This window comes from Vipera berus, assembly GCF_964194415.1.
Source record: "Vipera berus genome assembly, chromosome: 1".
NCBI classification, from domain to species: Eukaryota; Metazoa; Chordata; class Lepidosauria; order Squamata; family Viperidae; genus Vipera; species Vipera berus.
The window spans coordinates 230,346,572-230,361,764 of record NC_138202.1 but is presented as its reverse complement, the minus strand read 5'-3'; the positions used below and the strand labels follow the sequence as shown (position 1 = coordinate 230,361,764).

Sequence of the window (15,193 nt, the reverse complement as noted above, 5' to 3'; positions counted from 1 at the left end):
TGAACTCAAGTCTTTGACTTATGACCACAGTTGAGCCCAAAATGTACGTGGCTAAACTAGACAGTTTTGCCCCATTTTACGACCTTTCTTGCCACAGTTAACTGAATCACTGGGTTAAGTTATGGTTAAGTGAATCTGGCTTCCCCAATGATTTGCTTGTCAGAAGGTTGCAAAAGGTGCTCACATGAGCCCAGGACACTGCAACCATCATAAATATGAGCCAGTTGCCAAGTGTCCAAACTTTGATCATGTGACCTTGGGGGTGCTGCAACGGTCATTTTTTTTTTCAGTGCCGTTGTAACTTTGGTCACTAAATAAATGGCTGTAAATCAAGGACTACCTGTAGAGGTTGGGATGAGACTCACTGAATGGTTGGGATACACTGGGCAACAACCTCTGGCTTATGGGATGGAAGGCTCTCCATTACATACTGACAGGAACATGAGTAAATTACCATGTATCTTGTTAAAGTAATATTTGCTAATATCAATCTGTGGTATTTCATGATGTTCACTAAAACCCATTTAGACTTTAAAATGCCTTTATAGTTAAGGGATTTATATAGATTCATACAGGTATCAAAACATTCTAATTTATCAGATCACAATGTATTAAATATTGTGTGAGTGCCAAAAATGATTCTAAAAATCTGAAGTGATGCAGAAAAGTTGTTAAAATTATTCAAAGCTTTAGAACTTGATCTGGTACCTAGCAGGCAGCATCCATGTTTTGGTACCTTTTAATCCTTTTGGAGATGTATAATGAAAACATTGAGAGCCAATTTTTTGTAGCATTTAAAGTCTCAAGCTAGAAACTGGGAGACCATGAATTCTAATCCTACCTTGGGCACAAAGCCAGCTAGGTTTCTTTTGGGCCAACCATTTTTTCTCAGTCCTAGAAGGAGGCAATGGCAAACCACATCTGAAGAACTTTGCAGAGAAAACTGCAGGAATTTATAGAAGCAGTCTCTGAGAACTGGACACAACTGAACAGAAGAAGAAAAAATGAAGACCTTTATCAAATCACTCTCTGAGGCAAGTGTTAATTTGCTAGGCACCCTATCATCAAAGGAGCGAATAAACTTCCAATTGTTACTTCTTATGATACTGGAAATCCAGAATCATTTAACCATCCCATATCCCAATTAATAGCTAAATTTATGTTTTAGATACTCAAATATTGCTTAACTGTGATAGTTTTTGAAAAATTAATTTAGGAAAAATATCCTTTTTTATATAGTTAAGCCTTATGACCAGTTGCTCAAAATATTTCACGAATTAGCCAGATACTTTAAAATAAGTACATTATAGCAAATTTACAAACTCCAGTTAAATAGAGAAATTTGATAAATTGATAAAAAAAATGCTCAGTGCGTTTGCCGTGTTCCTTCAAAGAGCCATTAAAGCTTTCAATTCCTATATCTTGGTCAGTGCAGAATCCAAATGAAGTAACTGTTATTGGCTCCATTATTGAACTTTACTGGTAAAGCAGAGTTACGTTCTTACCACTGATCACAAGTTGATCCTAACGCTCGTAAGGTTTTGCCTTTTCCTCTTAAGTTTAAAGCATTATTCTAAACCTTGTATTGTCAGACAGCCTTTTAAGGGACTTTGAAAAATGTTGTCCCACATTAATCTTTCCCCTGTGATTTTTAATTTCCTCATTCTCTCTTCATAGGGTGCTTTTTATATATCTTTGTCTCAAATTTTCTTACGAGTTAACTTAGAGATCATCACACAATTCACTTGAAGCATAACTGTTTATTATAGCACCTGAGGCAGCAGAAGCAAATCTAAAATTAGGTAAGGATATGACCCTTCTCCATAGAGTTATAGGTAAATCCTTATTTAGCAACAGTCGGTACCAGAATTTGATTGTTAAACAAAGTGGCTATGCTTATCTTCAGCTTTCTTTTGATTTACAGACCTGCAGATGTTGTAAATGTGAGCATTAGTGGTAAAATTACTTTTCATCAGAATTGTACCAGTCTAAATGATGACTAAAAGGTAAAGGTAAAGGTTCCTCTGCACATGCGTGCTAGTCGTTTCCAACTCTAGGGGCCGGTGCTCATCTCCGTTTCAAAGCCGAAGAGCCAGCGCTTGTCTGAGGACGTCTCCGTGGTCATGTGGCCGGCATGACTAGATGCCAAAGGCGCACGGAACGCTGTTACCTTCCCACCGTAGTGGTCCCTATTTTTCTACTTGCATTTTTACGTGCTTTCGAACTGCTAGGTTGGCAGAAGCTGGGAGTAACACACTCAGTCTGTTACACGGTACTCGGGATTCGACCCGCAAAACTGCTGACCTTCTGATCGACAAACTCAGCGTCCTAACCCACTGAGCCACCGCATCCCTTAAATGATGACTACCTCTATATATAGAGATAGGATGCATATCTCACTGGATACCAGTGCAAGGTAATTGACAGAATATGATTGGATTTAACAGCCTACCATATTTAGCGAGATTAGTGGTGGAGTGGACTCTTTAACTCTTTATTGAAAAGGCAAAAGTACACTATTTTTCAAACACAGCTGTCTTTGAAAATTACATTTATGAGGCTTATCTCATCCTGGCTTGCTTCCCAGACCCTATGCTCCCTTCCCAGCTCTATCAATATTCCTTGGCCTTCTAAATGGGTTATGGCTCAGGTGACATTATTTATTGTTTTTTAAATCCCAGGGAAGGAGAGGAGGGAATATTTGTTTCACATGCCCTAATACCACTCTGTTTCCGGTCCTCTAATTAGAAACTCATAACAAAATTACCAACTTATCTCTTGGAATGTATATTATTACTAAATACAAATTACAAACCAAAATATCCCAGTACATTATTTTACAAAATCTCTAATTGTATTTTGAAATCTTTCAATTTATATTTGAAATCTTTGGAACTACAGGTAGTCCTCGACTTACAACGGTTTGCTTGGTGATCATTCAAAGTTACAACGGCACTGAAAGCAGAGAATTACCATTTTCACACTTGCAACCATTTTTCACACTTACAGCACCCCCATGGTCATCTGATTTACATTTGGAGGCTTGACAACTGACTCACATGACAGTTGCAGTGTCCCTGGGGTCATGCGATCACCTTTTGCAACCTTCAGACAAGCAAAATCAATAGAGAAACCAGATTCACTTAACAACCATGTTACTAATTTAACAACTGCAGTGATTCCCTTAACAAATGTGGCAAGAAAAGTAAAAAAATGGGGCAAAACTCACTTAACAAATTTGCCATTTAGCAATATAAATTTTGGGTTCAATTGTGATCATAAGTTGAGAACTACCTGTATTATTAGATTTATCATGCAACAGCACAATTGGGTCTGTAAATCCAAAGCAATGCACAGTGCTAGCTAATAGTTCAACATGTACAGTATCTAAGATTTGTGAGGACAATTCTGCTGTGACTGAACATTTTCCTATACCAGGGTAGGCAACCTTGTCTCTTTTATGACTTGTGGACTTAAACTCCTACTGGCTCAGGAATTCTGGGAGTTGAAGTCCACGAATCATAAAAGAGCCAAGGTTGCCTACCCCTATCCTATGCCATGCTTTTCTAGCAACATCCTACTGCTCTTCTATATATAGATTATGGCACTTGTGGAATGAAATTATATATTCCATGCTTTAAGTGTCAGGTAACATCCTTCACAGATGTAAAATATGAGCAACTTTCACCTACTGCTCCTCTGCAACTTTTTCAAGGAGGTTGGAGTACTGTGAGAAGATGAAAGAGGAAATGTAATAGGTATAGACATTTGTATGAAATGTTTAATACACTGTTTTTGAGCAAATAAAGTAATAGGAGAGCACTTTAAATGTAGCTAAGGCATTCTCATAGTGAACAGGATTTAGAGATCTATGCATAAGTAAATGGCATATTCAAAAGATACTAAAATTTAATGCATGGAGCATGGTTTATTTTATTTATGAATATTCAGCAATAAGGAAGTACATATAATTTTTTTGTTTGCGTTTACTATAGCATTTTTTCCACCTTGCCACCTCTCTTAAATAGATTTATTTACTAAAGAGGAATACAGTCCAATTGAATTGTCTATGATAGATTAATCTTTCAAGAACAAAATAGATATTGCTAAATTATCTCTAGGAATTAACAGGATACTATTGCCTAAAATCAATACAGTATAAAAGGAACAAATGGGATACCATTTATGAAAATGGGGAGTACCAAAACAACAGTCTAGCACCGTTTTGCGGTGTGAAGCCTTGCCTTCCCCTTCCGAAGCAAAGCAGCAGCGGCGTCAACGGCAGCTATGGCCGGGTCTCCCGCTGATCAGCTGGCTCCAGAATCATCTATCAAATTCCGTTACCAGCCTCAATCGATTCCCGCTGCCTTATACATGGGTCTAGATCAACTTCAGCCAATGTGCATACTCGGAAGGGGAGAGCAACAACAGCAGGCAAACCCCGTTTTTGCGGTGTGTAGCCTTGCCTCCCCCTACGGAGCAGAGCAGCGGCGGCAGTAACGGCAGCAATGACCGGGTCTACCGCTGATCAGCTGGCACCAGAGCCAACTACGAAACGCCTTTACCAGCCTCAATCGACTCCTGCTGCCTTATACATGGGGCCAGATCAACTTCAGTCGAGGTGCATACTCGGAGGGGGGGGAGCAAAAACAGCAGGCTAGCACCGTTTTGCGGTGTGAAGCCTTGCCTCCCCCCTCCAGAGCAGAGCAGCGGCGGCAGTAACGGCAACAATGACCGGGTCTACCGCAGATCAGCTGGCACCAGAATCAACTCTGAAACGCCTCCACCAGCCTCAATCCATTCCTGCTGCCTTATACATGGGTCTAGATCAACTTCGGCCGATGTGCATACTCGGAGGGGGAGAGCAAAAACAGCAGGCTAGCACCGTCAGATACCGGGAGTTTCGGTCAGATACCGGGAGGTGTCCACCAACCGCTACTCAGGCCAGGCCTGAGATTGATCACGCTGAGAGGGAGCTTGGACTAGCTACCCTCGGGGCCCCGAAGCGGAGTTTGGGATTACCTATTCCAACGACGGTAGGGAATGGCAGTAGGTGTCCGAACAGAGGACCGCATCAACATCCGGGAGTGTGTCCCCGCTATCTTCAAGCGGTGATGCACTCCGACCCTCTGGTTTCGGCCCGTGGTACCGGGAGCGAAGATAATCAACCACCTGAGCTCAGGCTTGTATATCTTAATGCCAGATCCATAGTCAATAAAGCTCCTCTCATCCGAGATTTGGTTGAGAGTGAACATGCGGATCTGGCCTGCATTACGGAAACCTGGTTAGGACCTGAGGGTGGTGTCCCTTTGGTAGATCTTTGCCCACCAGGTTTCCGGGTGCTACACAGGCCTCGGGCTCAGGGAAGAGGCGGGGGAGTGGCGGTAGCGGTGAGGGAGAACCTGTATCCGCGAGAGGCCACTGTTGTCCAAATAGCCGGGTGTGAGTCTCTCCTCCTTAGATGTGGCCCTAAGGCTCAGTTGGGCTTGCTGCTAGTGTACCTTTCACCTAGTCACGTAGCAGCAGCCCTGCCCGAGCTTCTTGTCATCCTCTCGGGACCGGTGGTTGAGTTCCCCAAAATTATGATCTTGGGTGACTTCAACTTACCATCCCTGGGGAGATCATCTGAGTTGGCTCGGGAGTTCATGGCTTCCATGACGTCCATGGACCTGACGCAGATAATCCAGGGCCCAACTCATGTAGGAGGACACATGCTCGATTTGATTTTCCTATCTGGACAGTGGTTAGATGATCTGGGTGGGGGCTCTCCAATTGTTACGCCCCTGTCATGGACAGATCATCATCTCCTGCGACTGACCTTCCGCTTTGCCACTCCCCGTCGGGTTACTGAACCAACGAAATGGTACCGCCCCAGGCGGCTAATGGACCCTGGGCGGTTCCAAACAGCGCTTGGCCCCCCACCTGCCTCCTTTGCTCATAGCTCGGCCAGTGCCATGGTGGAAGCCTGGGAAAAGGCAGCCACAGAAGCACTTGACCGAGTTGTACCCATGCGGCCCCTGACCCGTTGCAGATCCCAGTGGGCTCCATGGTTTTCTACGGAGCTCCGGGAGATGAAACGTCAGAGACGGGGCCTAGAGAGCTGTTGGAGATCCAGCTGATCCGAATCCGACCGATCGCGACTAAGGTCCTTTACGAGGTCTTATCTCGCGGCGCTAAGGAGGGCAAGGTCTAATTACTTTGCTACCCTTATCGCGTCCGCAGATAATCGCCCGACCACCCTGTTTAGGGTGACCCGCTCCCTCCTTAATCTAGAGGTGAAGGAGGATCCCTTGCAGGGTCGTGCTGAGGAATTTAGCCAACATCTGCTGGACAAAATCGCTCGGATCTGGACCAGTCTGGATTCCAACTGGGCAGAGTCTGACGATGAGAACATGGACAGTCTTGTTGATGTTATCTGGGAAGAGTTCGATCCTGTGACTCTGGACGAGGTAGAAAGGATCATGAGGAAGCTAAGCTCCACTACATCCTTATTGGACCCGTGCCCCTCCTGGCTGGTTTATGCGGCTCGGGATGGGACACGAGGCTGGATCCATGCAGTGGTAACTGCTTCATTGAAAGAGGGCAGTTTCCCCGCAGCCTTGAAAGAAGCGGTGGTGAGACCCCTCCTCAAAAAGCCTTCCCTGGACCCAGCTGTTTTAAACAACTTTCGCCCGGTCTCCAACCTTCGCTTTCTTGCGAAGGTTGTTGAGAGCGTAGTGGCGCATCAGCTTCCTCTGTTCCTTGAAGATACTGATTATCTAGACCCATACCAATCGGGTTTCAGGCCCGGGCACAGCACGGAGACGGCATTGGTCGCTCTGATGAATGATCTCTGGCGGGCTCGGGACAGGGGTCATTCCTCTGTCCTGGTCCTATTAGACCTCTCTGCGGCTTTTGATACCATCGACCATGGTATCTTACTGCGGCGTCTCAGGAGATTGGGAGTGGGAGGCACTGTTCTTCAGTGGTTCTCCTCCTACCTTCTGGAACGTTCACAGTGGGTGTTGGCGGGTGACCAGAGATCGACCCCGAGGCCTCTCATTTATGGAGTTCCTCAGGGGTTGGTCCTCTCACCTCTCCTGTTTAACATCTATATGAAGCCGCTAGGTGAGATCATCCGTGGTTTTGGAGTGGGTTATCATCAGTATGCTGATGACACCCAGCTTTTCATCTCGACCCCAAACCACATCAGTGATGCCCTCGACGTGATGTCCCGTTGCCTGGAAGCGGTCCGGGAATGGATGGGGAGGAACAGGCTTCAACTCAACCCGGACAAGACTGAATGGCTGTACATACCGGCATGTCAGGATATTCAGATTATTCCATCTCTTAATATCGGGGGCGAGTTATTACCCCCCGTAGATAAGGCTCACAATCTGGGTGTCCTCTTAGATTCACAGCTCTCCTTAGAAGATCATATAGCTGTGACTAGAGGGGCCTTCGCCCAGGTTCGTCTGGTGCGCCAGCTGCGACCCTATCTGGACCTGGATGCCTTGCGTACAGTCACCCATGCACTTGTGACCTCTCGTCTTGACTACTGCAACACTCTTTACATGGGGCTGCCCTTGAGAACCACTCGGAAGCTTCAGCTGGTGCAGAGTGCAGCTGCACGAGTGCTTTGGGGGGTCTCCCGATACTCCCATATTACACCTCTGCTCCGTGAGCTGCACTGGCTTCCAGTTGCCTTCCGGGTGAAATTCAAGGTGCTAGTGATGACATACAAAGCCCTACATGGCGTGGGTCCGGATTACCTACAGGAGCACCTACTGCCAGCGTCAACATCCCTCCGTCCTGTGCGCTCCCACAGAGAGGGCCTCCTCAGGGTGCCACCGGTCAGAGAATGTTGGCTGGTGACCCCCAGGGGGAGAGCATTCTCAGTGGGTGCGCCAATCCTTTGGAACCACTTACCAGCTGAAATCCGGATGGCCCCCAACCTTCGCTCCTTCCGGCGTGATCTAAAAACTTATCTATTCCAACAAGCCGGCCTGGCCTGATGGATTTGGGTTTTAAAATTTTCTCACTTTATTGCTTTATTGTATTCTTACTTTATTGCTCTGTACACCGCCCTGAGTCCTCCGGGAGAAGGGCGGTATATAAAACAAATAAATAAATAAAAGATTTATCCTTTGGATATGAAATGCCTACATTCTCTCAAATAAAGCATTAGTTACTTATATCAATGTACCAAGCCCTTTAAAGATGTATTCTTTGAACAGGAAAGCATGGAAGGCAGAACATTCTAGCCAGCCTGTTGAGAGGATCAAAAGTACAGAACGTTCATGTGTTTATGTGCTTCTATGATGGGTAACATTTGCAGTTGCCTCAGGATGTACTTTATGAATACATTTTAGAGTTCGTTGGTTGTTTTTTGTTTTTTTGTAATGGAAGCAGACATATTTTCCCCTCAAAGGAATGTAAGGGTATTTTTTTTCCAGAACTGTCTTCTTCCATCTTTGTTTCTGAATGCTCAAGGATTTGTACAAGAGGTATATAAACTCCCTTCAGTTTCAGGGCATGTGACCTGTACTAACAAGACCATGCATTATATATTTTTAAATGGCAGCATTTCTTTGCTTTTTTAAGAAAACATTTTCATAACGGTAATCCAAAGCTTTTAATCTTTTCCATTGTTGCAGAGTTGCCTTGTTTTTTGGTTTTCTAGAAGCATGATGGACTTTTCAGAGTTGTCTATATTTCTAAGCAAAGTCTCTAGCCGTCTTTTAATTTTCTTCTGATCTTCTATGGCACATCCAATTACAACAGACTGAAATTTTTGATCAACAGGTCCAGATGGTGTCTCAGATGTACAAGCTCCATAAAGTGACATTAACCGGCTCTTTGAGTCTTCCAAATCATCCAAGAGTTTATTGACTGTTTCATCAATCATCTGGGTAGCCCGCAACAGGGATTCCTGTTGCTGAGGATTTCTTATAGTTTCTACTGAAACCTCAACTGTGATGGTTCGGCCCATAAGGCGCTTGGCAGTCAGATTAAGTTCTTCTCTTTCACCTATATTTTGAAATTGAAAATGCTGCTTTTAACGTTTTACAACACCAATTGACCAGCAAGGTCAGGAGAGTCAAGAATTACTGCATCATATTTTTGCTACAATCCATGGAAGATGGAGTACAGTAATAATTGTAATGGGCTTGATAATACTTAACAGAGATTTTGACTTGATCTAGTATTAGCAGCTTACCATAGAAAAACACTGGCTAGATTAACAGAACACACTAAAATAGCATGGTTTGATTTGTTTCAGCTTATTGTCGCCCTTGAATCCTGTCTGTTGTAGCGTATTAAGAAATTATCACTTAGTACAGGTGACCCTCGACTTACAACCATTCATTTAGTGACTGTTCAAAGTTACAATGGCACTGAAAAAGTGACATAGCCAATTTTTACACTTACAAATAATGCAGCATCCCCACGGTCACGTGATCAAAATCTGGGCACTTAGCAACTGGCTTGTATTTATGACAATTGCCCTGTCCTCCTCGGGATCATGTGATCACAATTTGTAACCTTCCCAGTTGGCTTCCAACAAGCAAAGTGAATGGGAAAAGCCATATTCACTTAACAACCACATGATTCATTTAACAACTGTACTTATTCGCTTAACAACAGTGGCAAAAAGGTCATAAAATAGGGCACAACCCACTTAACTGTCTTGCTTAGCAATAGAAATTTTGGGCTTCCTTATGGTTGTAAGTCGAGGAGTACCTATATAAGTCCATCTACTATGAAGACACTAAAAAAATCCCCTTATGTGTAGTCATCAGGCACTACAAATATGCATATTTACACATTCACAAAGAAGTTTGGGGTATTACCTTCACTAATATTCCTCATATCCTGGCTATTCTGTATATTATGGATCATTTCCAGAAGAGCTTCTTTTTCTTGTTCCATTGAAGATGCTGCATCACGCAAAGCTTCAACTCTGGGAAGAGAAAATAATTACCAATTTAAAAGAAAGTTTACAAATATCCTTATATTATGTGTCATGTTTTCTAACCCACCTCCATCTATTCCTTATTTATAACATTAAATTAACATACTAAATTCTTGCTACAACAAAGTTTTTATAGCAAGTCAATATTTCCTATTTGCCAAAATGAGAAGGTGGATATTATAATCCTGGCTTGGTCTTATGTGCAAGAACTGCAAAATATCTTTTTTCTTATCCCCTGCCCCGACTGTATTTGCACAACAGCAGGAAAGGAGGTGGAGAGGGAATTCCAGCATTATTAAAGGGAAACAAATCAAGTATCAAGAAAAGTCTATTTCTCACATATCATTTGAGGTAAATCTAAAAAGTCTACTTTTCATATATGCCCTTCAGCCCCTCTTCATTTAACAAGGAAAGGGGAAAAAAGTAAACTAAGGAGGACCAATGGACAGCAGTTTAAATATGTTCCATATCCTTTGAAATAGTGATGTACCTCCTCAAGACCTTTTACCTGGCCCAGCAATATTGGATGACTGTTACCCAGAAGAATTAGCTGACCCAGAATGCAGACATTTATATAATGTTAGGAACTTTTAAGTTTTCCAGAAGCTGCACTGGTTACCTTTCAGTACAATTCAAAGTTCTGGATTTCACATTTAAAGGATCACATATCTGAATATACCAAACCACCTTTCCCCAGTGGCATAAGGATAGGAAGGCTGGGCTGCATCTGGGTCCCTTCTCTTATGGAAGGTCATTCACAATTATGAGGATGAGCTTTCTTGGTGCTGTCTCCCCCCTCCTTTTAGCATTCCTCTTGAAATTAGGCTAGCTGTCTTATTGTCTTGAAGTTGGTGCTAAGCTTTGACCTTTGGGGTTAGATTTGAGGTTTGTTATTATTCCTTAAAGTTCTGCTGCTTTGCTCTTGTTCAGCTTGCAATTGTTTTTAGTTTTAGATAGATACGTGAGTGGGTGGGTAAGTGGATGAATGGATGGAGATATAGATAGATGGATGGATTTCCTTTGGTAAACAGCTTTGAGCTTTGTTGAGTTGAGTGGCATATAAACTCAAGTAAATAACAGATTCTGCTCCTATTACAATGAAGGAAGAGCCTCACTTTACATTGCTGGAGGTTTATACCTGAAACAACCTATATAAATATTTTCACTTTGTTTTTTAAAGAAAGCAGCATTTTCCAACTCCAGGCATACTAAAATTACCGGTAGATATCCTAGAAATAGCAGTTACATATTCAAATAACTGAATGTATGAAAGAGATTTTGAGCTGCTTTAACACTCAAGTCAGTGTACAGAATGTACCACACTAGATAGCAGGCAGAGACCTGCAATACCAGATAGTCTGTCATACAGAACTGTCTCTGTGCAGAAAATTGCCATGTCAGAGGCAAAACTAGTTTTCTTTGACATTCTAGAATCTATCTGCATTCAGAAAACTATAGCCTTGCCATCAATTTATTATCTGATTTCTGTCAATTTGCAGAATTGTTATAGCTAGATTATCCTAATCATACAAAATGCAAAGCTCAATTTAAATGCTAAAAGGCATGTGGATTGTTGTTTCAAGCCCTAGGATGGGGAAGAATGGATAACTGAATTGGTATATCAAGAAAGAATGGAAATAGCACCATACGAATTCCTAAAGTCCACTTTTTGGTCCACTGAGCTGAAGTTCTACATAGATCTAGGAAAGAGTAAATCTCAATAAAATTGAATCTCACTAAACCTAAAAAGTAAAGACAATCTTGCCGACAAAAAAAGTGGCCAAATCTCATATGCTTTCTGGAATGACAGCTGGACCTTCCCAGTCCTTCCTCACTTGTTACTATATATAGGTCTCTACTATCATAGCACCTGTTATACTTCACTCACAAAGCTGGACCACTTTCCAGAGCAAAATTTCTTCCTCATTCTTGAACACATGCAGAAAAATTAAGGTTGCAAAAAAATTATCACTGTAGCTATGGTAGCACCCATAAACACTCATTCAGTAATAAATAATTTACTTGTGTGAGATTGCCATTCCAAAATAAACATAAAATAAACAGATTTGCAATTCATTTAACATTGTTTAAAATATGTTTTACAAGAAAAGCAGATTATATGGTCAGAAATTATAGTGATGCACATATATAATTCGTAACACAGCAATATTATTTGTTTTTTAGAATTTGAGAACCTAACCATAAAAAATGTGATGAAGTCATTTAGAAAATGTATTATATAATTCTGCAAATAACAGCCTTCTGGATAACCTTAGCTATGTATCTATAGCATTATAGTCTAAAAGTAAGCCCTATAATTCTGGTTTGCATATTTTGGGGTGGGGCGGTTTAACATGATATATAAATCAGACCATAATTGTGAATCCAAATATGTGGTCAGTGGCTCTCACTTCTGAGTACATGTACTGCTCAACTAAAATAAAAAATGAATCAATAACTTCTTTCAATGTAATGATTTACTACATAATTAATGCAGAAAATATAGAAAAGTGTAAAATATAGAACATTCAACACTAAATGAGCAACTTATATTCAAATTTCAGTTCAGTTAAAAATTCATATGCTTTTGATGAAATTATTTAAGCAATTTTTATTCATTTTTTCTCCATGAAGTGCCTGAATTGCAATAATAAATTAAATTTTCTAGTGAAAATTATGAACAACTTTATACTGTTCATTAAAAAACCTGATATGCTTTTGTTAGATTAAGAAATATGTATAACCTATATAATAATATAGATAATAATCTTTCTTATCTCTGTCTAAACTATCATATTCAGGAAGGGTAGTGCTCTAAGTTATAGTTATTTGATTTCTTTACTTATGTCTTTTGGCAAAGGGTGAATTTTTCAGGTTATCCTGTTTTAAAATTAAGTAAATATCCATGGCAAGTGTAAAGAAATGCTAAACAATGGAAATTTAGTCATTTAAGTACCAGTAATGAGTCTGTAGAGGGACACGATGGCTCAGTGGGTTAGGACGCTGAGCTTGTCGATCAGAAGGTCGGCAGTTTGGTGGGTCGAATCCCGAGTACCGCGTAGCAGAGTGAGCACCTGTTACTCGTCCCAGCTTCTGCCAACCTAGCAGTTCGAAAGCACGTAAAAAGGCAAGTAGAAAAATAGGGACCACTCCGGTGGGAAGGTAACAGCGTTCTGTGCGCCTTTGGCGTCTAGTCATGCCGGCCACATGACCACGGAGATGTCCTCGGACAAGCGCTGGCTCTTCGGCTTTGAAACGGAGATGAGCACCGCCCCCTAGAGTCGGAAACGACTAGCACGCATGTGCGGGGGAACTTTTACTAATGAGTCTGTTGCAATTATGAAAAAGTTTGGCTTTTGATGTTGTGTACACCTAGTCTCACTGGTGAGTAAACCATGGTTTACAGCCCAATGTTATAAATATGTAAACTCAGCCAATCGCTGTTGGTGTTCAGCCAGGACTGGCTTTATTTTTGATGGGATCTGGATCTTCTCTACCTGAGACTAGTTTACAGTAGAAAGTACTTGTCTCCCACCATTTCAGGAAACTGGCATGCTGGTTTGCTAATCCATCTACCTCAAGTGAAATGCACCAGAATGACTATCAGTGACTACAGATCCCTGAAGCTACACTGGGAAGCCAGTGCGTGAAATCTTCACATTCTGATCTAAATCAGAGACATGAACATGCCCAAAATCATAAGAACACACAGAAACATTTGGAAGTAGTAATAGACATTCTTATCTAATGTCACTCGGTATACAGGAGGGAGGCTGTACGATTAAACCTGCCATCTCTAATCTCAACTCGCATATATTCCACCAGCCCTTAAACAGGGGAATATTGCTTTTTTCCCCTCTCCAACCGAACAGATCCAAAACCCTCCTCATCCATTCAGAATAATGTATAGAAAAGCAATTCTCTCATGCAATTTATCCCACCTCCCTACTTGGGAAAGGCTTACAGCCTTCCAAATGAGGAAGGATTTTACGTGGCTGACGTCCAGAGAGGCTGTGAAAAAACCCCGTCCCATTTCAAAAGCACCCGGAGATTATGCTTAGGACCAATTACCGTTTTTTTCCAGAGCCCCCGAAACTTCGCGTTCGTCCTGAACCGAGGCCTGACAAGTACCACTAAAAGCAAGAAGGCACGTCGGGGATTCTCCTCCTCTTCCATTTATCGAACGGGGGGGGGGAGGGAAACGTTCTGCAAAAGGGTCGGCAACCTCGGCTCTTTTATGACTCGTGGACTTCAACTCCCAGAATTCCTGAGCCAGCTATGCTGGCTCAGGAATTCTGGGAGTTGAAGTCCACGAGTCATAAAAGAGCCGAGGTTGCCGACCCCTGCGCAGAGCCCAAACGGAGATGCGGAGCATGGAAGCAATCCAAATAATAACAAACAGAGGAGCGCTTTTAAAGACGCGGCCGGGACGGTTCTTTTTTTCGGGCGAGTCGACCAAATCCCCACCGCAAATTGCCCAGAAGAGGGAGGCGGAGGAAGAGGGTTGGGACGGTGGGAGACAAACGCTGCGGTTTTTCTCACGCAGACGCTCCTCCGAAGAGCCAAGGGCGCTGCACCCCTCGGCTGGCACGCCCGCCCTTCCCAGCCTTACCTCCGCTCCAGCTGGTCCAGGCACTCAAGCAGACGGCTGGAGCGGTCCGCCATGGAGGTGGAGCGGAAGAAGCGCCCTCGGGTCTGCTGAGCCGCCGCGCCCGCTTGCTGGGCTGCCTCGCCGCCTCTGTTCTTGGCGCTGCCGACCTTGGCCTGGGCCATGGCAAAGGCGAGGAGCCGTGGCCGCCTGGCGCCTCTCCGCCCGCCGCACGGCGCTTGCCCGGTCGGCAGCTGCAGTGACGAGAGCGGGCGCCTCAGCCTGGACGTCGAAGAGGAGCCGCTCCCGCTCCGGAGTCGCCCCGCCCCTCCCCTCGCGCACTTGCGAGACCAGGTGACGACGGCCAAAGGGGCTCTGGAGCGCAAAAGGCTGGCCGTCTTATCTCGCCCTTCGGCTTATATGAAACAGCGAGGGGCTGGGTTTCTGATGTCCCTGAGCTCGTCGTTCCCGCCAAAGCACCAACTCCCCAGTCTAATTAGCGCGAGCCCCCGGTTGGCCCGGAGCTGAGGGATAGATAGATAGATAGATAGATAGATAGATAGATAGATAGATAGATAGATAGATAGATAGATAGATAGATAGATAGATAGATAGATAGATAGATAGATAGATAGATAGATAGATAGATA

The 15,193-nt window shown here is 43.2% G+C and overlaps 1 protein-coding gene across 1 annotated transcript; it reads right to left on the bottom strand.

Annotated features, from left to right (window-relative positions):
• Positions 1-7,933: 7,933 nt before the first annotated feature.
• On the bottom strand, positions 7,934-14,958 carry BAG2 (BAG cochaperone 2). The gene is made up of 3 exons (XM_081330589.1): positions 14,568-14,958; positions 9,834-9,943; positions 7,934-9,009 (listed from the first exon to the last, which is right to left on the bottom strand). Exons 1-3 carry the CDS (start codon positions 14,726-14,728, stop codon positions 8,615-8,617), a joined length of 666 nt encoding a protein of 221 aa, XP_081186715.1. The 5' UTR covers positions 14,729-14,958; the 3' UTR covers positions 7,934-8,614.
• Between the last annotated feature and the right edge of the window lie 235 nt (positions 14,959-15,193).